The sequence below is a fragment of the Suricata suricatta genome, chromosome X (assembly GCF_006229205.1).
Source record: "Suricata suricatta isolate VVHF042 chromosome X, meerkat_22Aug2017_6uvM2_HiC, whole genome shotgun sequence".
NCBI classification, from domain to species: domain Eukaryota; kingdom Metazoa; phylum Chordata; class Mammalia; order Carnivora; family Herpestidae; genus Suricata; species Suricata suricatta.
In genome coordinates, this window is record NC_043717.1 from 107419526 (window position 1) to 107441691 (window position 22166).

At 45.7% G+C, this 22166-nt stretch overlaps 1 protein-coding gene across 4 annotated transcripts in view; it reads left to right on the plus strand.

Annotated features, from left to right (window-relative positions):
- Positions 1-22166, plus strand: part of MAMLD1 (mastermind like domain containing 1) — a 120332-nt gene that overhangs the window by 54432 nt on the left and 43734 nt on the right. For all 4 annotated transcript variants that reach the window (XM_029930878.1, XM_029930876.1, XM_029930879.1 and 1 more), the window contains one exon: positions 6496-6654. In XM_029930878.1, coding sequence (XP_029786738.1) covers positions 6559-6654 — 96 coding nt within the window. In that variant the 5' untranslated portion in view covers positions 6496-6558. The remainder of the gene's footprint in view (positions 1-6495; positions 6655-22166) is intronic.

Consider the following 22166-nt stretch of genomic DNA (forward strand, 5'->3'; position numbering starts at 1 on the left):
TTCCCTTACATTTTCATCTCTGTGTTTTATAGTTTGCACTCCTATGTTTAGGTTGATCCATTGAGTTGATTTTTTTTATGTAGAGGGAGGGGTCCAACTTCATCCTTTTGCATGTGACACACTTGCACATTTTGCTAAAGAGACTATTCTTTCCTTCATTGAGTGGTCTTGACACCCTTTTTGAAAATCAATTGGCCACGGGTTTATGGCTTTATTTCTGGATTCTCAAGTCTATTCCATTGAATTATATGTCTGTCCTTATGCCAGTAGCACACTCTTTTGATTACAGTAGTTTTGTAGTAAGTTTTAAAATTGGAAAGTGTGAATCCTCCAATTTTGTTCATTTTCAACATTGGTTTAAGGGAATCATATGAGTTTTATTATTTTGCTTGTTAAAATGGTGGATTATGTGGGTTGACTTTTGAATATTGAACCAGCTTTGCATCCCTAGAATAAACCCAACTTGATCATAGTGTATAATTCTTCTAATAACCTGATAGAACTTTGTTAAGGATTTCTGTCTTGATATGCATGAGAAACGTTAGTCCATAGTCTCCTTTGTACAGTCTTCATCCTTACAGTCAGGGTAACACACTTTTGGGAAGTGTTGCCTCCTCTTCTAGTTTCTGAAGACATTATGTAGAATTGGTGCTAATTCTTCTTTAAACAATTGGTATAATTCTAGTGAAATTGCCTAAGCCTGGAGTTGTCATTTTTTTGGAATTTTTTAAAATTAGGAATTAATTCCTTTAATAATTATATTGGGTAAATTTTGGTAGTTTGTGCTTTTTGAATAATTGGCCCACTTCATCTAATTTCCAAATCCATATGGGTAAGGATACTTGTAGTGTTTCCTTATTATTCTTTACATGTCTGCAGGATCAGTAGCAATATTACCTTTTTCATTCCAATATTGGTAATTTGTGTCTTTCCTCATTTTTTTTTTGGTCAGACGTTCTAGATGCTTGTCAGTTTTATTGTTTTGTCTAAGAACCACCTTTTTCCCATTGGGTTTTGTTGTTTTTCTGTTTTCAATATAATTTCAGTATCAATACCTGTTCTTTATATTCCCTTCCTTCTGTTTGTTTTATGTTTATTTTGCTCTTCTTTTTCTTAGTTCCTCAGTTGGAAGCTCATATTATTGTGTTTAGACTTCTCCCCATTTCTATTATAAGCATTTAGTGCTATAAATTTCCCTCTCAGCACAGCTTTACCTGTGTCCCACAAATTTTGATAGATTGTATTTTCGTTTTCATTCAGTTCAATGTATTTTTAAAATTTCTCTTGAGAGGCGCCTGGGTGGCTTAGTCAGTTAAGCATCCGACTTTGGCTCAGGTCATGATCTCATGGTTCGTGAGTTCGAGTCCCACGCCGGGCTCTGTGTTGACAGCTTGGAACCTGAAGCCTGCTTTGGAGTCTGTGTCTCCCTCTCTCTACACACCCTCTCATGCTCCATCTCTCTCTGTCTTTCAAAAATAAATAAACATTAAAAAATGTTTTAATAAAATTTCTCTTGAGACCTCCTCTTTCACTCATAAGTATGTTTATTAAGTGGTGTTGTTTAGTTTCCAAGTGTTTGGAGATTTTCCTATTGTCTTTCTGTTGTTGTGTCCTAATTTGATTCCATTGTAGTCAGAGAAAACACTATGAATTACCTCAATTCTTTTAAGTGTTTGTGGGTTGTTTTATAGTCCAGAATAAGTCTTTGTTGGTATATATTCCTTGGGTGCTTAAAAATGTAAATTCTACTGTTTTTGCTGGAGTGTTCTATAAATATCAATTAGATCCTGTTAGATGATGATGTTGTTGAGTTCTTTGTATCTTATTGATTTTCTGTCTAGTTTTATCAGTTGTTGAGAGAAGAAGTTGAAGTCCCCACTATCAATGTGAATTTTTTTTGTTTTGCCTTTCAATTCTTTTAATTTTTGCTTCATGTGTCACACAGCTCTATTGTTTGGTGCATGCACACTTAGGATGATTATGTCTTCGTGGTGGATTGACCCTTTTATCATTATGTAATGCCCCTCTCTGTCTCTGGTAATTTTCTTTGTTCTGAAGTTTACCTTATCTACTAATTGTGGAGCCACCCCATTACTATTTTCTATTAACACTTGCATGATATATATTTTTTTATCTTTTTACTTGGAACTGGTTCATATCATTAAATTTGAGATGAGCATCTCACAGACAGCATATAGTTGGGTCATGGTTTTTTGTTTGTTTATTTGTTTTTTTAATCCACTCTGTCCATGCCTGTCTTTTAATTGGTGTATTTAGATCATTTTCATTTTAATGAACATATTGGTATTTAGTGCTTAATTATACTAATTTATTTTGTTAGTTCTGTTTTTGTTCCTTTTTAAAAATTTTTTATTTAAATCCAAGTTAGTTAACATATAATGTAATAATGATTTCAGGAATAGAAGTTAGTGATTCATCACTTATGTGTAACATCCAGTGCTCATCCAACAAGTGCCCTCCCTAATGCCCATCATCCATTTAGCCCATCCCCCACCCAACTCCCCTCAAGCAATCCTCAGTCTGTTCTCTGTATTAAAGAGTCTCTTATGGTTTGCCATCCTCTCTCTTTTTAAGTTATTTTCCCTCTTTTCCCCTATATTCATCTATTTTGTTTCTTAAATTACACGTATGAGTGAAATCATATGATAGCTTTCTCTGACTGACTTATTTCGCTTAACATAATTCATTCTAATTCCATCCACATTGTTGCAAATGGGAAGATTTCATTCTTTTTGATTGCTGAGTAGTATTCCATTGTATATAAATATACCACATCTTCTTTATCCATTTGTCAGTTGATGGACATTTGGGCTTTTTCCACAATTTGGCTATTGTTGACAGTGCTGGTATAAACATTGGGGGTGCATGTGCCCCTGTGAGTCAGCATTTGTGTTTCCTTTGAATAATACCTAGTAGTACAGTTGCTGGGTCATAGGGCAGTTATAACTTTATGTTTTTGAGGAACCTCCATACTGTTCTCCAGAGTGGCTGCACCACATTGCATTTCCACCAACAGTGCAAAAGTGTTCCCTTTTTTCCCCATCTTCATCTGTTGTTTCCTGAGTCGTTAATGTTAGCCATTCTGACAGGTGTGAGGTGGTCTCATTATGGTTTTGACTTGTATTTCCCTGATGATGAGTGATGTCCAGCATCTTTTCATGTGTCTGTTAGCCGTCTGGATGTCTTCTTTGGAAACGTGTCTATTCATGTCTTTTGCCCATTTCTTCACTGGGTTATTTGTAGGGGTGTTGAGTTTGATAAGTTCTTTATAGATTTTGGATACTAGCCCTTTGTCCAATATGTCATTTGCAAGTACCTTCTCCCATTCCGTTGGTTGCCTTTCAGTTTTGTCTATTGTTTCCTTTGCTGTGCAGAAGCTTTTTATCTTGATGAGGTTCCAACAGTTCATTTTTGACTTTGTTTCCCTTGCCTCCAGAGACATGTCTAGTAAAAAGTTGCTGTGGCTGAGGTTAAAGAGGTTGCTGTCTGTTTTCTTCTCTAGGATTTTGATGACTCTCTATCTCATATTTAGTCTTTCATCTATTTTGAGTTTATTTTTGTGTATGGTGTAAGAAAGTGGTCCAGGCTCATTCTTCTGCATGCCACTGTCCAGTTTTTCCAACACCATTTGCTAAAGACACTGTCTTTCAACTGGATATTCCATTGGACATTCTTTCCTGCTTTGTCGAAGATTGGTTGGCCATATATTTGTGGGTCTATTTCTAGGTTCTTTATTCTTTGCATTGATCTATGTGTCTGTTTCTGTGCCAGTGCCATACTGTCTTGATGATTATACCTTTGTAGTAATACAGCTAGAATTCTGGAGTTGTGATGCCTCCAGCTTTGGTTTTCTTTTTCCAGATTGCTTTGTCTATTCAGGGTCTTTTCTGGTTCCATAAAAGTTTTAGGATTGTTTGTTTCTAGCTCTGTGAAGAACGCTGGTGTTATTTTGTTAGGAATTACACTGAGTGTGTAGATTGCTTTGGGTAGTATTGACATTTTATCAATATTCTTCTGATCCATGAGCATGGAATGGTCTTCCATTTCTTTGTGTCTTCTTCAGTTTCATTCATAAGCTTTCTATAGTTTTCAGCATACAGATCTTTTACCTCTATCGTTTAGGTTTATTGCTAGGTATTTTATGGTTTTTGGTGCAATTGTAAATGGGATCAAGTCCTTGATTTTTCTTTCTGCTTCTTCACTATTGGTGTATAGAAATGTTTTTGTTTCTTTATTTTCTCTGTCCTGACTTCTTGTAGGTTACTTAAACATTTTTTGAAATTCCATTTGATTATTTATGTAGAGTGTTTTTGCATGCATCTTTTTGTGTGCCATTCTGAGTGGTTATTCTAGGTATTACTCATATATGCATAACTTGTAATAGTCTATTGATGTCAATATTTTACCAGTTTGAGTAAAGTATTGAAACCTTACCCTTATTTTCACTTCTTTACCCCCCTCTGCTTATAATGTATTTGTGTTAAATATTTCTTCCACAAAACATTTAGGACCACAGCATGCAGAGTTATAATTGGTGCTTCAGCTATCAAACATAATTTAGAAAACTTGAGAGGAGAAGGAAAGTCTATTATATCTACCCAAAGTTTTTCTTTCTGTTGTACATTTTTCCTTGGTGGTGTCCAGAATTCCTTATTTTATCACTTCCTTTCTGTTTAGAGAACTTCCTTTAGTCATTCTCTTAGGAGGGGTCTATTATTAACAGATACTTTTAGTGTTCCTTTATCTGAGAATATCTTGATTTGCCTTCCATATCTGAAGCATATTTTCCCTAGGTATAAGGTATAAGACAGTTCTATTTCAGCACTTATTTAGATCTTCTGTTTTAGCTGACTTCTCTGACAATGCTTTGGCAAGGAAGGGGGCACCATCGCATTTCTTCCATGTGGGTATTGAAGTTCAGGCTCCGCACTTAGCTTTCACTGACACCAAGGAGGTTAGGGTGCCTCATTACTGTTGGGCAGTAGTGGTAGTTCTAGCTTCCTACTAGGATTTCACTGATACCATCGTGGCTGGGATCAGTACTAGTGCCTCATTACCATTCCCCATGTGATCTTCATTGACATTGGCAGTGATGGGATGTGGACTCATTACTACTGTGCATGGTCAAAGATCTTGACTCTATTAGACCTCCTTTGATACTGCCCCAGAAGGGATAGGGAGAAATAAATCATACGGCCAGATGGGGGTGGAAGCTGGGCTCCACTTGGCCTTTGATGTTGGGACTTGGTGGGACCACACTTTTTTTGTGTGGTATTTGGCTGAATCATAGCATTTCTTGGATACATGTTTTCTGCCTTGGTAGGCTTCCCTTGTCCTTGTTCTTTAGATAAAGAGTGTAAACTTTTGTTGGGGACTTTTGGTCTGTGACAATTGGCACTTTGGGGTTGCCAGCTTCTTCAGGTCCAGGTCTGAAATCTATGAGCCAAAAGGAAACCCAGAGAACTCACCACCACATCATTCTTCAGGTCCCAATATCCCTTCTTCTTTCCACTTTCCAGGGTTTTCTTACATTTGTTTTATATAAATATCCAGAGATTTTAATGTACTCAGTGGGAAAATGGGAAGAGTATGTTTCCATTTCTCCAGAGGCAGAAGTCTAGACATTGACATTTTGGTGCCTGATTCTGTACTGCCAAGGGGATTTCTGAAAAGAAGAAATGAATGAATGTCTTAGCCGAGCAATTATTTCATTAAATCATGAAAAACACAAACAAATGAAATAAAATAAAATGCAAAAAAAAAAAAAAAAAGCTTTACTTGGTTTAGCACAGGTATGCTCATCTGTCATGGAATGCATACCTTGGGGTAGACATGATCACAGCCTGCTTGGCTGTTTTTTTCATAAACCAGTACAGCAGGGATTTAATAGCCCTTTCCAACACCCACTGCTTTGTTACACTGACTGTCAAGTTAAAAACCATTAGTCATCTCCCTTGACTGTGTGCTAGTGGGGTCAGAGTTGGGAGCTGCCCCTTCAGTGGGCCATAGGCTTACTCTACTAAAGCAGAAGTGGCCATAAGGTGTCACCAGATCCAACTAACATGGTTTTAGTGTAAGAAAATTGTTATAGAAAACAGAAGAGTTTTTCCCTTGATTTCACTGCATATCACACACACAAAATAGCCAGACCTAGAACTCACATTCCCTGCCTTGATGCCTAGTGTTATTTTAGTTACACAGACTGCTTCTCCACCCATCCTTAAGCTCTCCATGAATTCTGTTCTGCCCCATAGCCAGGGACTGCCATCTCATCCCAGCCAACTGTTCACAGAAGTGTCCCTCATCCCTGGGGATGGGAGGGGCTCAATGAGGGTGGTGGGGTGGGGAGAGAGACATGAAAGCGAATGTGACTGAGTCCACCCAAACCTGTCTTCAGAGTGAAAGTCTGTGATTCATGGGTTCAATGGTCTCATCTTCATATCTGAAAGACAGTGTACTTTTTGTCTCCCTAAGCCCTGTATCTAGGTCGTTTGGGAAGCGCCTTGGAGAGTCAAGAATAAAATTGCAGGTCAAACAATGGATGACTGGAAAAGTCGGCTTGTAATCAAGAGCATGGTTCCCAATTTCGCCATGGTGGGAAATCGTCAGGAGCCCAGAAAGCTCCAGGAATCGGTCAGACAATGGGCTATTGGGGGGAGGGGGGTGTGTTGAATGCTTCTAATCTTAAACTTGAATGTAAGATGTGTTATTGAAATTCTCTGTGAAAATTTGTTGGCAGGGAACCAACCCAAAACGTAAGGGACTAGAATATGACCTAGAAAAGATGTAGGAGATGAGCTGACCTTACCCTTTATGAATTTCTGGAAGTGAAGGAAATATAGTCCATATCTCCATCTGCATTTCCAGTCTAGTAATCTCTGCACTGTACTCCTTCAGCTAGAAAGAAGAGTGAGAGGGAAGAAAAGCCTTCTTTTTCTCTTAATAGAAACCAGGGAATGTGAGACTAATGGGCACTAGATATATTGCATTAGCTTCCTAGTACCACTGAGAACAGAAAGCCAGTGAGTAGGGAACAGAAAGAGATTCTCATTCAAGTCTCTGGGTCTGGTGTCCTTTTAAAAATTCATTTGACAAATTCCTACTTTCCCCCCTTGGGACCCCGACATCATCTATGTATCTGAAACTTAGTGTTAAGGCTCCCAGTGGTAGGTCTAGGAGCCAGGACGATAGAACGGACCATGAGAGCCACTGGTTAGTTGAATTTGGCATCAAAAGCCTGCAATGTCACTCGTCTACCAAGATTAGCTCCATTAGTAGGAGTTTCAGCAAACACAATGGTTGTTATCTCAGTGTATTGGGTCCACAGAGGAGTGGCTTACTTAATCTCTGAAATTAATAGAGCAGAGAGGAAATGGCTCTTATAGAGCCATGGGTCTGCTTCCTTCCTGTTCAGAGAACTGGGAGCTCGGGGCTCTGAGGTAATGTCATTTCACATAACTAGAGGGCCTGGCCTCTCCAATTCCAAGGGCAATCCACTTTCAGTAAGTTAGCTTTCTATTTAGTCTAGGATTCTGAGATGTGCACAGGTGTTGGGGAGATTGTCAAAATCTTGCTTCTCTGTTTTTCTTCATTGTCTATCACCAACAGCGTATTGAGAATGTGGTATCCAGTTGAGTACATAGACATTAATAGACTTCAATTGCCGGAGTTCCAGCTCACAGAGATGGCAGTCAGGTGGGATTGCAGTCATGGAGCAATCACTTGGCCCAGCCGCCTGTCCTCCAAGTTGCCAACCCTTCAGTCAGGCATCTCACAGAAGGCATTCTCTAACCTCCATCCTAATTACCCCTTAGATTTCTTGCTTCTATTTTATGTTCAACAACTGAATCAGTGAAGGAAAACTTCATGGTAATACATCCAGAGTCCAGATTCATTTGGGTGTGACTTTCAATTTCTCCTTTGTTTCATACTTGTTATTGTTCCTAGGAGCTGTGTGTGGGTTTTATTTGCAAGAGTACTCTTCTCCTTCTCCTCATGAGGCCCACCAACACCCTTTAAAAACTCATGACTAGTAAATACTGCTTTGGTTTTCATCAGTATAGACTCAATGCCAAATGAGTTTTCCTTAGACTAGGCCCTTGGAAAAGCTATCCATGCCCTCACTTGGGAGAAGTTGCCATTGCTCATGCCATGTCTGGGTTTGGCATCTCTTTGCAGATGACCTTTTAGAGCCCTTTGTAAGCCTTGCCAAAAATTCACATTTATTGCTTTAGAGTCACATCTTGGACTTGAACAAAATCAATCCTTCTCCTTCTTCTGTGGCACACTTTGTTCTCTGCTCTTGGCTCTGACTGAGTGACCTGACTATTTCCATAATTCCAAGCCGTCCTAGAAGACAAAGTATTTGCCCCAGTTGAGGGGATTCAAAAAAAACATGCCTCAGGCTCCAAAATCAGCCCTCTCAATTGAGTCCTCTTTGCAGCAAAAAGCATATGTGTCTTCTTGGAAGATGCATGTGGCCTCTGAAGGGGATGACATTGAAGGAGCCCACTCCCTTGGCTGGGTCTGATAGGTAGGCATCGAGTCTGGCCCAGCCAGGTGCTGCTGCTACTATCAGCCAGCAGCCAGGGCAGTCCTTGGCTTGGGCATAGCTGAATTTTTATGGTTGTTAAATCTCTGCAGCCTCAGGAAGATACTGGCACTAACAGGGAGCTCTGCTGACATGCTGAGGTTCTCAGAAGCCTGGGTGTTTGTGGCTGAGGGACAGAGACAGACAAATGAAATACAGACTGGCCTGTTGGTTCTCCATGAAACCTGCTGTCTAGGCAAGTTATCGCAGGGCTCAGAATGTGAGCAGCAGGAAGAAGTCCTTTGTGGGGGCTGGGCTTGCACTCCCAGGTGTGGCCTGAGCTACCTCCTTACTGTTTCCATTGCTTGCTAACATACAGGGATGACACCCTGCACCCCAGCCCCAGGAAACTGTGTCCACCACTCTCCCTCATCCTGCAAGCGTGTATTTCCCATGGAGACCTGATTGAGACAGTCAGTTTACCTGGTTCTCTTGTCCTTTCCTACAAAACAAACAACAACAACAAAAATGTTTCAAGTAAAGATCTGTTAATAAAATCCTATCAGCCTTAAAGGAAAATTCTCTTAAATTATCCCCAGGCTTTCCAGGAGTGTGAATAATCGAGAACCGCCTTATAGGAAAATGTACATCGATGTGATGATTATTCTTGGCCTCAGACCAGGGTTTGGGTCATCTGGAGTCTAGTCTTGCTTCTGCTCCTAAATAGCTCTGGGACTTTGTCCATCCTTTGCCTTCCCTGAGATCAAAAGTCAAATGAGCCAGGAGTAAGGATAGCCACATTAATTGAGCACTGACTAGGTGCCAGGCACTTGTGGAGCATTATCTCCTGTAATCCTTAGGCTAACCCTGAATTGAAGAGGCTATCTCCAGGAAACTGAGTATCAAAGAGGTTAATCAACTTGAGTGAAGTCATAGAGCACGTTGAAAATCACAAAGCGCTGAGCACATATCAGGCAGCAATAGTCATCATTATATATTTCAGCAGCACGAGTACCTTTTCAGTATTTGTTCATTCGTTCAGTAGCATGATTGCTTAATGAGTCTTGTGATCTGGAGAAAAGCAGAGTTTTACCTTTCGAACATTTGGGCATTCACCCAAGGTTAATAAGGCATCCAATCTCTGCTGTCAGTGTATATGGAGTTTTAACAGGAGGCAGAATGTTTGGTCCTTCCCTTTGAAGTTAAGATCTCCATTCCTCCCCCAGATTGGTGAGTTGACTGATTACTAGTGTGAGAATCTCTCAAACATTAGCACTGAAGATGGGAGTGCTTTGGAGCCTGCATGGAATTAGATCTCAGTGTGCATGTCACAGGCCAGCTCTGTTTCAGTCTACACCCATCACAGGTGCAAAGATGGCCCAGCTCTGAGCAGCTACCTAGTCCATTCAGCTCCAGACAAGAGAGGGGTGTTAGGGGCACAGTTGGAGAAGGAAGGAGACACTGTGCTCTTTGCTCATCTCTGTGTTTTGTCATTTAATGATACTAAATGGCTCCTTATAGGTGACAGTGAGTTGTCATGCCTAGCATTACTTCTGAATTTTCCAACCATTCTCCCCCTTAATGATGAGGACACTAAGGCTTGAGAAACCCAGTGACTTACAGAAAGATGCCCATTAAGAAGGTGGGGAACAACATCAAGAATCCTCATGTGAGTGACCCCAAGTGCAGCCTGCTCTCCACCCACAGACTGACCAAAACCAACCTATCACCCCTTCTTGTTCTCACCTCTAAATGCAAGTGGGGTAAGGAGTGAGGAGCCCCAATTATAACAAGAAATGTATAGATTTGTATGGCTACAAAAACACTGACCCCATTTTATCTGCCTGTCTTCTTTAGACTGTGACCTTAGAAATATTCAGTAGGAGGAGGGCTAGTCATCTCCTGCTGTGGCATGTGATCAGGTTCAGGATTTGTATCCATCCTCCTTGGAGGCACGTTTTTCCTTCCAAAAAGAGTAGAAAACTCTGTAAAAAGACCTTGAACTAGTGCTTTGGGAGACCTTGAGCATGTCCCTTTCCTCTTGAGCTTGGTGGGGGGCCTCTCTCCACCACATTTCCAAGGTCTGTCCTGTGTGCCCAGCCCAGTGCTACACCCCGGGCTCCAGCAGTTCCCAGTCAAGGAGTGGACTGTTCCCAAGCTTACTGCACTGGGAACAAACTGGTCCTATTCTATAGGTCTACTTAACCTTTCCTGAAACTGTGAGGAGAGAAGAATGGAGTGGCTCTATTGTGTCACCTACTTTGTATACATTGGATCATCTGCTCCTGTGACTTGAGGATTAGTATATCCAGTTCACTGATGAAGAGGCTGAGGCTCAGAGAGGATGGCAACTTTACTACGTTACAGTCAGTAGGTTGGAAATCCAGATCTCAAATCCAGGTGCCCTAACTCCAAAGGGTCTCCTTCTTTGCTGCTTCCCATTCTTAGATTAAGAACCCAGAGAGAATCTACTGTAGACTGGCCATGCCTCTGGGGACCCAGGCCAGAGCAGTGGACCAGAGTCCTGGGTTGCCTAGAGATTTCATTCCAGTGGCAGAGACAGCCCATAATCAGAAATAGAGTGGATTCATCTTTACTTCATACTGGTGGTTCCCTGGAACCTTCTGACCAGCATTGTTTCCAACCCAGCCTGTATACAGTGAGCCAGACCAATTAAAAACCCTACAGGAAGATAGGGACATCTAGCCAGGACCTGGACTGTTATTTAAACAGCCTTCTTGGAATCCTGGAGGAGAAGCCCAGTGTCTCCTGTTTCATGCAGGCAATGGGCATGCTTCAGGTTCAGGTCTGGCCTGAGGAGATGGGAGCTATGTGTATGGCCCCACTTCCAGGAACCAGCTGGTCCAGGGACCAGCTCATCAGGTAGGTCACTGTCCCTGACAGTCAGATCTTGCATGAGTGTCTGGACTTCAGTACACACCAGTACCATAGGGTTAATAATCTACCCTCTGCCCATGGCAGGGTTTCTGGGATGATGATGACCAAGATGTGGATATAAACACAGTCTAAACACCAGGTATTACTCCCGTTCGCACATTATGATCAGAGATTGGCATTGACTCAGAAGGCAGTGGAGAGCGTGTCCTTGGAGCTCAGGTAGAAACACATGGGAGCCCTGAGGACACCTCAGTCTCATCAGCAGCCTCTGTGACTGAGAAGGGCTGGATTTGCGCTGTAGCTCTGAGCATTCTGGGTCAAGGCCTGCAGTGAGTATGCGCCTTTCTATTTTGGGGATCCTCCCCACGGAGCACGCAGCTGCTCGCTCCCTTTTCCCCTCCTCCTCCTCCTGCAGGAAGGGCCCTTTCCTGCTTCAGACATTCAGCCAGGGCGGCCACCAGGCAGAGGCCTTGCCTTCAGACTGATCGCTTCCACCAGGGCTCAGTGCTTCTCAGCCTGCAGGATACCACTGGGCTCCACATCTGGGTCCTGCCTGGGTAGCCCAGTTCAGCAAACCAGTGACCTGAAAATCGCAGTATGTTTGAAAGAGAGGATGCTGGGAGGCGAGTTCCATTTGGCAGCTGGCTTCTGCTGGCATCTGAGAGTTGTGCTGTCTTGTCTGCACTCCTGCCTGGCCCCTGCCCCTAGCTGCCTTGACACTAGGCTCAAGATGACAGGTTCTGGAGGCTGAGCTTCCCAGGAAGGAGAGTGGAGCGGTAGAAGGGCCTAGCTGAACTTAAGGTCAGGCATAACCCCCTCCCAACAGCATACATGGAAACTGGGGGCATGCTCTGGAGAGGAGAGCCTGGGGCTCCCCCAAACCCTGGGCTGGCCTATGTCAGCTAAGGCCTCCTGCTTTTGCTGAAAATTCCCAGCTAGGAACTCAATATAACTCTGCTTGCAGACATTTGGGTCTTGAGCTGCCCCTGGGGTGCCGAGTTCCAGACCTCACGGGGGAGCAAGGGAGGCATGTGCTTCTGAGGTTTGGAGTTCAGGTTTTGATTTCTCTAGTCAACATAGAATAATTTGTTAACACCCTCCCTTCTCCCCTTTGCCTTTCCTTCTCCTTCCCTTCTTTCCTGCCTCTTCTTTCTCCTCCTCATCTCCTTCCTCCCTTCCCACCAGATCTTCAGCCCCCCATGTTACCTAAGTTAAAAAGGCAGCCATGAGCCACAGGCTAGTGGAGCTGACCACTGGGGGCCCAGGTCCAAGGGCCAGGTGTGGCTACCAATGCCACTACCTTCTACCCTCCTGCCACCCTGCCCCTCCACACAAATGTGCCTTTGTGTGTCTCCTCCAGTGCTGCAGGGTTCAGTCACCCCAACTGGCACAGGCACCCCTGTGACCCCGAGGTCTCCTGTCTCATCTCCTATCTCACCCCAGCCTCAGGCCTGGGCATGTAGTAAAGGCTCAGTAAGTAGTGGCTGCAGCTCCTCTTACCATAAAGTCCCTTAGAAATCATTCAGACCACCCCCTGTGTTGAACATAAGAGGCCAAGGGCACACAAAGGAGAAGGAACATGTCCAGGGGTCACTGGGCCAGATAGTGAATTTAATCACAGTTTCTGAAAAGCAGTTGTCTCTTGGCCTTGTGCTTAGAAACAAAAAGAGCAGGATAATTTGCAGGAAACCTTTTGTTCCAATGGTTCATTGAAACCTGCAGATGCCAGCTGAGCCCTGTCACAAGGCTGGGTGCTCTGTGGGTGCAGAGATGAGGAGGAACAAGTCCTTGCTGTCAGAGAGCTGCAGGCCTAACACGGCAGCCTGGACGTGGGCCAGAGCACTGGGCTGGGAGTGAAAGGGGTAGAAGGTGAAGCTGTATGATCATAGAGACCTTTGAAGGCTTAAAGGAAGAGGGTGTGCTTTAATCTGATAGACCGGATGTGAATAGTTGAAGGGTATACCAAAGCTGGAAGAGCAAGGCAGATGGGCATCCTGGAGGAGGTGGCGTTCTCTCCTTTCACTGTCATCAGTGAAGGTAAAACATGGCATCTGAGGCTGTTGCCTGCATTGCCCAGTTCAGGCCCAGTTCAGAAATGGTCACCCAACTTGGGCGAGAGTAGAAACCACGAAGCTCTTCAGCTCTGGAAATGTCACCTGAGACTCTTGTGAACAGTAGACCTCCATGGCCCCTGTAGTGTAAGGGGGGAAACTTGGAAATAACTTATTTCTCTTGGGGAAGATGCTCGGCTCAGTCCCTAGGTGGAAGTTTGGCAAACTCCAGCCCATGGGCTAAATTCAGCCAGGAGCTTGTTTTTGTCAAGTTTTATTAGTACACAGCCGGCTGTTAACATATTGTCTACTTTAGAACAGCAACAGAGACCACAGGGTCTGCAAAGTCTGAGATGTTTACCGTTTGGGCCTTTACAGAAAAAGTTTGCCATCCTCTGACCTAGGTCACTGGGCTACCGTTCGTTTTTTCAGAAGCCATAGTTTCTCCTAATAGGTGGTTACTCCGCTGTATCGCCTCGGGGAGAAATCACAGATCCGCACCGCTCCCTGGGCGCTCTGCCTTCTCCCCTGTGCCACAGCCGGCTTGGCCCCGGGCTCTGGAGCCTTTCTCTCCTCCGGAGTCCTTGCCTCTGTGACTGTTGTCTATTCTTCCCGCAGCCTGCATTCCTCCCTCCAGTCAGCGTCCAGAGACGCCGTCCACGAACAAGCCGAGCTGATCCTTCCCGCTGCTGCCAACTTAGAACCCACCACTTGTTCGCCGCCTTTGGTGGCACCCTGTGCCGCCTTCCCCAGCTCACTGTGCACCAAGCCCGCAGGCCACCTGCCTGCCCCGGGAACATGCCAGGAGCTTCCCCCCAGTGCCTTCTTGCTTCTGCCCTCCGGCCTGGAGGCCTGCATTTAGATGGCCACTTAACTGTCTCCTTTTCAGAGGAGCCACCTAGCCTTTGTCAAGTAGCCGTTTCTTCGGACCTGGGACGAGCACCCCTCACACTGTTTGTGCTCATTTACTGTCTGTGCCAGTGGAATTCCAGCTTCTTCTCAGGCTGCCCCAGCGCTTCTCTCCCTGGTGTGCGCTCACCCAGGACCCCGTAGATAGCCTTGCTTTGCACCATTAGTGGACAGAAGCCCAGTGCCACTCTCTCTAGCTGCCTCTTTTTGTAGAATGAGCCTCTGGTGCTAAAGCTGTCTGGTGATAGGACTGCCTATGGGATACTGTCAGGAAAGCTGAACATTTTCTTGCCTCTTTTCGTCCTTTAAGTCAAGCCTTTGGGGTTTAGAACAATGAACTTGGCCAATATAAAGTATCTCCAGGAAGCCAGCCCCCAAACACCAACACCCAACATCTGCTTTCTGAATATATGGCTTCAAAGAGCTTAGTGCACTGTGGCTAACTGCTGTCCATCCTATTTATTTTAGCCACATGACAGCTAAGGAACTGAGAAGTGCCTTGCCCTTTCCTGTAGTTAAATCTGACATAAAATTACTTTATTGGCAGCATTTTAACAAACAAAAATCTCCTGTGTTTTCACCAGCAATTCAGCTTCAGCTTTCTGGATGAGGAAAAGATCATTATAAATGCCTGCAAGGAGACAGTTTTGAGGGTTTTCCTAATTCAGAGAGTCTTCTTCCTCTGGCCCAGCCAGTGAAGCTTCCGACAGAGAGGTAGGGCAAGAAGGAGGTACCCTGAAGGACACCCCCAGATCGGCAGCACCACCGCCACCACCTCCTCCTCCTCTCCCACCACGGCCGCCACCGCTGCCACCACTGCCGCCGTCACCTCCACCTCTTCCACCTCTACCACCTCCACCACATCACCGACATGAACACCAACACCACCTCCTTCACGACCAGCACCTCTACCTTCTGACTGCCTCCGCCACCACTGTTGCCACCGCCATCGCTACTGCCACCTCCATCACTACCGCCCCTACCCCTGTCTCCGATGCCACCATGTCACCGCTGCCTCCGTTGTCACCACTTCCTGTACCACTGCCACCACCATCAGTCATCTATACCACAGCACCACCACCCTTGCACACACGTGTGCATTGAAACACACACACACACACACGCACACACACTGAGGCGGGGGAAAGTTTTTAGGTTCCATGGCATATCCCATGATACAGTCACAAACACTTTCCATAGACAGTGAAAGAAATGAATATTTTAAATTCTCATTACTTTCCATGTGTAACCCACTCTTGCTGCTGTGTGCTTTTTGGAACATCAGCATGTGTTTGTGAGCAAAGTTAAATTAGGATTCATTACCAAAAAAGCCTATATCCCCAAGTGCACACCTTTACAAACATGTAAGTTTGGATGAGAGATCGTTTACTTCACCAAAGGACTGACTAAGGATTTCCTTTCAATAGCAGATTCTTATTTTTTCCCCAATGGCCAAGTCTTCTTGCATTTTATTATGATTCAGTTTACAAAAGTTAGCCTTGCATACAGCTGTACAGAAGTGCAGCCAACGAGTAAGTGCAGATCTGCCTTGAATGACAAATGCTGCGGAGTAAACCGTGTTGAAGGCTATTTTAGGACCACCAAGAATGTGTTTGCATTTTCAAGAGTGGAAACAGAAAGAATATTTATTTGGCATGTGCACCATGCCGGGCACGAGGCTCACTTTACATTTCTAAACTCATGTGATCTTGTAAAAACGTGTGAAGTGGGCCCTACTGTCCCCATTCTGGCCGCACAGCATTGTGAACGAGGGAAATGCCCCTGGATTGTACACTTAGAAGAGGCTCATTTCATGCTCTGTGAATTTAACCTCAATTTAAAAAAAGAAGGCCTAAATGATTTCACAATGTATATGTATATTAAATCATCACATTATACATTTAAAGTATCTCATTGTATAACCCAAATGTATACAATTTTTTTATCACTCATATCTCACTCGATAAAGCTGGCGATAAAAAAGGACCTAACCATGGGGACGGTCTCTAGACTGACCTGATGCTCCTTATCCCATATCCCCTCCTAGCCTCTGTGTCCGTGGTGTCAGAGCTCAGACAGCCTGATTCTAAAATCTACTGACTGGGGTTGGTACGTCTATACACAGTTAGTAGTTTTAGAGTCAGACATTGGCACTCAGCTGCTAAAATGTGCTTATTCACCAAGCATGTGACCTTCAGAATGCAAGAGGCTGACCAGGTGGCTCTGGATTCTTCTCCCACCTACACAGCTGCCGAGTTTCTCATGCAAGGGAATCCCTACCGTGTTCAAAAGCCTGTTGCCATTTTACTTAGCCCATTGTTGCAGCATAGGCAGAAGTGAAGTCACATTGTACGTAAGCTTCAAGACTCACCCTTCCAAGGCCTGATACCTAATTTTATTCTTTTTTTTAAAGATTTTTTTTCAAGTAATGTCTACACCCAGTGTGGGGTCAAACTCAAACCCCAAGATCAAGAGTCACACGCTCCACTGACTGAGCCACCAGATGCCTCTAATTTTGTTCTTTTAATGTTATATTATCTTACATAAAGAGAGCCCCCCAGACTGTATAAGCTCCAGTCCCCACAATGTAGAGATCTGTACTTGTGAGCAGAGGAGAAGGCGCTGAGCAATAAGCAACCATTCTGCTTTTCAAACTACTCAAGTTGCCATCCAGGCAATGAGGAGGAGCACCTCCCACAACATCAGGACTGTCCCCAGGCCTGTGACTAGCCACGACAATCCAGTGGGGCCTTGCTGTGAAGAGAGATATTGCTGCTGTGCTCATCTGCACACAAGCACAGGCCTCTAGGATTATCTGGATGGAGAGCCGTGAATACCCAATGTGGTGCGTGATTTCCATACAGCTCAAACTGCCTCAGCTCCAAATAACCCAGGACTTGTTTCCAGCTTTTGGATTATCAATGGCTAGTTGTTACCCCCAGCTTAGCTCCTCCAGAAGTCGCGTCCCTAAAATGCACCATCAGCCCATCAGGGCCCAGACCAGGGGCTTCCCCACTGACCCCACTCCTAATCCTATAAGTATCAGGAAGGAGCCGACCACTGTCTGATGGAAGCCATATCTGGAGTCCTGGCCAATATGGAGACACTAGTGAAAGCAAGGCCTGGGGAGCCAGGGGCCAGATACCGAGGGAGCAGGGATAAGAGCTTCCCATCCAATGTATGGTCATCAGCCAAATTGGGGACCTCACTATAGGCTTCATGGTATGGACACAGGGCCTACCAAATGGGTCTAGAGCTACCAGTGTCACTGCGTCCCACCTTCCTGGGTGGCTCTGAGCACTAGGACACCTGTGCATGTGCTCTGGTTAGAGATGTGAAGAGCTGGGGACAAGGTCAGCCACAGCCCAGGGCAACAGAGAGATGTTAATGGCCTGACAACCAGACTCGACAGTCTGCCAGTGTAAGAGGTGTCAAGACCCCACTGGCTCACAGGGTGTCTAGGCGTTACCACTTGAGGATGTTTTCCACTGGTGTCAGCCTCTGGACGAAGGGCAGTTTGGCTTCTATGAAAACTGCCTAGCCTCGTGGTGGGGACTTTCTTTCCTCACCTCTGAATCCTTCCACCTCTCTGGAGCATTCTAGAAAAATAGTGTTTTCTCAGGAGCTGCCTCCTTGGATTCAAGAAAGACTTCTTTTGGTTATGAGGTAGACTGAGAGATACCTAGAGCTCAGGAAATGACAGCTCTGTAACCATGATTTCATACTGTCCATACCTAAGAGTCCATGGGTGGTCCAGGCTGGACCAAAGCTGCAGGGCTGAAGGGGTGCTGGGCCCCAGTTATAGAGGGACTACCTGGCAGGTAGGCCTCACTCCTTCCTGGGGGCTTTGCCATCAGAATATCCCAGCTCACAACCTCTGGAAAAGTGGAAGCACCATGGTGCCTTTGGCATCGTGTTCTCTGTGAGCTCAGTCCCCTCCCTTCAGCTTTGTTCATTTCCTATGTGCTGGACTCCAACTGGAGATATCCAAAGTTCCAATTGGACAATGCCTTCAGTGACTGGTGAAGGGCAGGCAGCTGGGGGACATAGGCTTAGATGACTGACATAGAACATTGCCGAGTTGTCCTTCTGGATAGATCTCCAGGAACAAGCTTTACAACAGCGTCGCTGAGTTTCACATGGCCCTTGAGGTGGTTGGGGAGCTGGCAGCCTTCCTGGTGACTGGTGACTTGGTAGGATTCTAACAGAATGTGTAAGTAAGCACAGCTCATTTGATCAAAATTGCAGGCCACCTTTCTTGATTCAACTAGAGCAGACCTACTGTTCTCAGGACTACAGTGCTAACCGACACACAGACACAGACACAGACACACACACACACATTCAAGTAATTCCTTATTAAAAGGACCTAGAGATATTTGGGGAGGACCATAATTTGACCCCCACTAGGTTGGGGGATGTTGTGCTTTCTTTTTTTTTTTTTTGTAATAGTTTATTGTCAAATTGGTTTCCGATAACACCCAGTGCTTCTCCCCACAAGTGTCCCCCACCATGACCATCACCCCCTTCCCCTCTCCCCCTCCCCCCTTCCCCACTCCCTTTCCCCCTTAAGCCCTCGGTTCCTTCTCCACTTTCTTTAAGAGTGTCTGAAATTGGCAACAATGTGCATTTCCTGTGCATGGCAAGGAAGTTTGTGGGCCATTAGGCCGTCCTTTGCCTACTGTTGCTCTAGGGAGAGAGGCCCTCTTGGGTGAAAGAGAAGAGAATTCATATTTCCCTACAGGAGCAGTACAGGAAGAAAGTCACAGCATTCGTTTACCAAAGCTGGGAGCCATTCACTTTACAGCTGGGGAAAGTGAAGCCCAGAGTGGGGCAGGGACTTAGGAGAGGTCATACCACAGGGTCTTTAGAAGCACAGCCCAGAGAGAAGTTCAGCTTAAATGACCTCTGAAGGTCCCTCTGCTCTCTTCAAATATAGAAAGCCAGGTCTGCCGAGAGGCCCTGGCAGCCTCCATCAGGTGTGTGGCCTGTAACCTTGGCTCTGCCCCCACTTTTTCCCTTCTTTGCATGATTCTGGGCTCATCAGCGTAATTCCAGTGAAGCACAGATGAAGCTTGTTAACCTGGGTCCTGCACAGACAGAATTGTCTGGACTTGGGCAGGGCCTTTGCCTTCAACCCTCGGTTTCTACTTCAGCCTCATACAGCACCTGCTTCATCTGTAGGCCAGCCTCGCCAAATTCATCCAACCGTTTGAGACTGACTCCACCTTTCTCTTCTTCCCAGAGTGATCATCCTCATTTCACTAGTGAGACTACATGGGGATGTGCTTGGAGGAAACCAGGTCAGGGTTTCTTCCTCTGAAGAAAGGCCAACCTGAGAGTCAGAGAAGCTGGCCCAAGGGGCACATCTGTCCCTGGCTCTAGGTGTCATCAGTCCTAACATGAGTGGAAGGCCCCAGCCTGTCTCCAAGGGCCTGGAAGTTCTGGCAAGCTAGGAGTGCAAGGGTGGTGCTCCAGAAACCCATGTCCAGTGACAGAATATGTCAATCCTTGGGGAGGGGGGGGCGTATGAATTATGAGCTCATTAAATCTACATGCATCTATAGGTTTGGGGCTATTCTTAAGACTTGCCAACTCTTCTTCCAACTAGTGTGTCTATACTACAGAAAGGGAGAATGCAGATCTAGAAAATTACCCACCCAAGTCCACTCATTTCTAAATTTGCTGGGGCTGCTGCTCCCTGCTGCTTAGATGACTCTGGTTGATGCTTGCCAAAGACACAAGTCCCCAGTTTGGGGTAGCAGAGTACCACAGGCAGTGTGACGGAGCCCACACTGGTGGCCAGTGGTGTGCCATGGGAGGCGGCACTGTTGGCTGTCAGGACTGGGCTGCTCACATCCCTCTGCGCCCTCCGGTCCCCTCTCCAGTCCTAGCGGGCACGTCCTTATTTCTCACAGGGCAAGCCGAGGCCAAGGCTTGAGGGCAGTGGGGCAGCATGGGGACCAGGTCCAGAGAATGAGATCAGTAACAATTACTGCTCCTGGCGTGCATGCTTCAGTGATGCTGTGAGGTGCACAGTGCAGGCCGAGTGCCCATTTTACAGAAGATATTGAGACTCAGAAAGGGGTAGTGACTGGCCCACAGTCACACAAGAAATGGAGGAGCTAGGACTTCAATGCAGGTCTTTTGGTGTCTCCTTCAAGGCTGTGTCCTGCACCTCTGCCTGCCCCTGCCTGCATCAGGTGGTGAGGCTGCACTGTCTGCTGGATCAGGGCAAGCCAGGGGCACCAATAAATCCCCTATTTGTAGGTTCAGACTCTTGCTCCAAACCACTTATTAGCAGAGGTTCTTGTCCAAAGCATCATGTCTTGCAATTCTGGAAATGCCGAAAGTCCTGTTTGATCTACAAAAAGGTCAGTTTCAATGTGTGAGGAGGTTTTTCTGAAGAAGAAGCCTGCAAATGGAGTATACGCCTAAATACAGGCCTTTATATGGTACACATGGACACTCATCTGATCCCCTGTATATATCCAGGCATATTCTGTCCCTCCCTCCCACCCTTCCGTCCTCTCTCTGTTCCTGCAACCCCAATCGTGATGCATCATTGTCTTATCTATTCTGAGGCTGCATCTACCATGCCTCATGATGTCTTTGTTCCTTCTTTCTGAGCAAGCATACTAGGGAAAGGGACCGATGGTAGCTGGGACCAGTAGTTTGCTGTCATAGAGTCCAGAGGCCGGAAGATAAATGGCACATGTGCAAAGCTGGAAAGCTTGTTTAGAAGGTTCTGGGAGCTTAGGGAGGGACTTGCTGCCAATAACATGACATTGAGAGGGAAGTCATTCCAGAGTAGCAGCTTCTCTTGCACTTTTGCTCTAAGAGTGCCCGGGGATTCAGTCAGCACCAGCCAGCCCAGTCAGGCAGACTTCAGCCCAGCACCCACTGGCCCCGGTGACCCGGCAAAGGAGCCAATGTGGTGCTGGGGATGGAGGAAAGCCCAGCTGGCTGATGGGAATTGAGATGAGTAGCAAATCCTGGGGGCATACAAGAGGAGGCATGTAGGCAAGCCGGTCTGTAGGCGCAGAAGTCCCTGAATAGCAGATTTCCAAGCCTCAACGATGCCTGAGGAGGGCAGATGCTGCTATTGAGAGGCTGAGCACCTCTGTGTGAACACAGCCACCTTCCCTTGTGCACACTTGGCTGGGGTTCTGGCCATTCACCCAGGGTGCCTCGGGCTGGCTGTTGAAAGCTCTCAGGATAAAACCTAAAACGCAGAGCCAAGACCTCTAACAAAATGAAGTGTCCCTTACGTCCATTGAAAAAGGGAAGTACCAAAGAGGCTTCCGCCTGCCTACTGAAATGGTAGCCTCAGCCAGCACTCCCCCTATCCACACACACAACTGTCTTCCCAGGGACAGCAAGGCCAATGTGGCCCCAAGTTAAGCATCCTCCCAAAGCATTCAGTGAGGTGCAGCAAGGGGGGCACCCACTCCAGGAAATTGGATTCGCGGGCAGCGAGCTAGCCTTCAACACCCTGGAGGGGCATCCTGGGGTCCACTTTGTTGTTGAGACAACTGGGTTCCGGAACTCGAAGTGAGTGGGGAGCATTGGCTTGGGGCCTGGAAAGCTGCATGCACATGCCCTCTCATTTAGGAGAGTTACAGACCGCTTTCCCTTGCCAGTGGTTCCTGATGTTAGCTGCCGCATCCTGTGGCCATACCTGGTCTTCCCCGTGTCCTGCTACCTTGGTGGCAATGAGGCAACGGCAGACTAAGAATTAAAGAAACTGTGCGGGA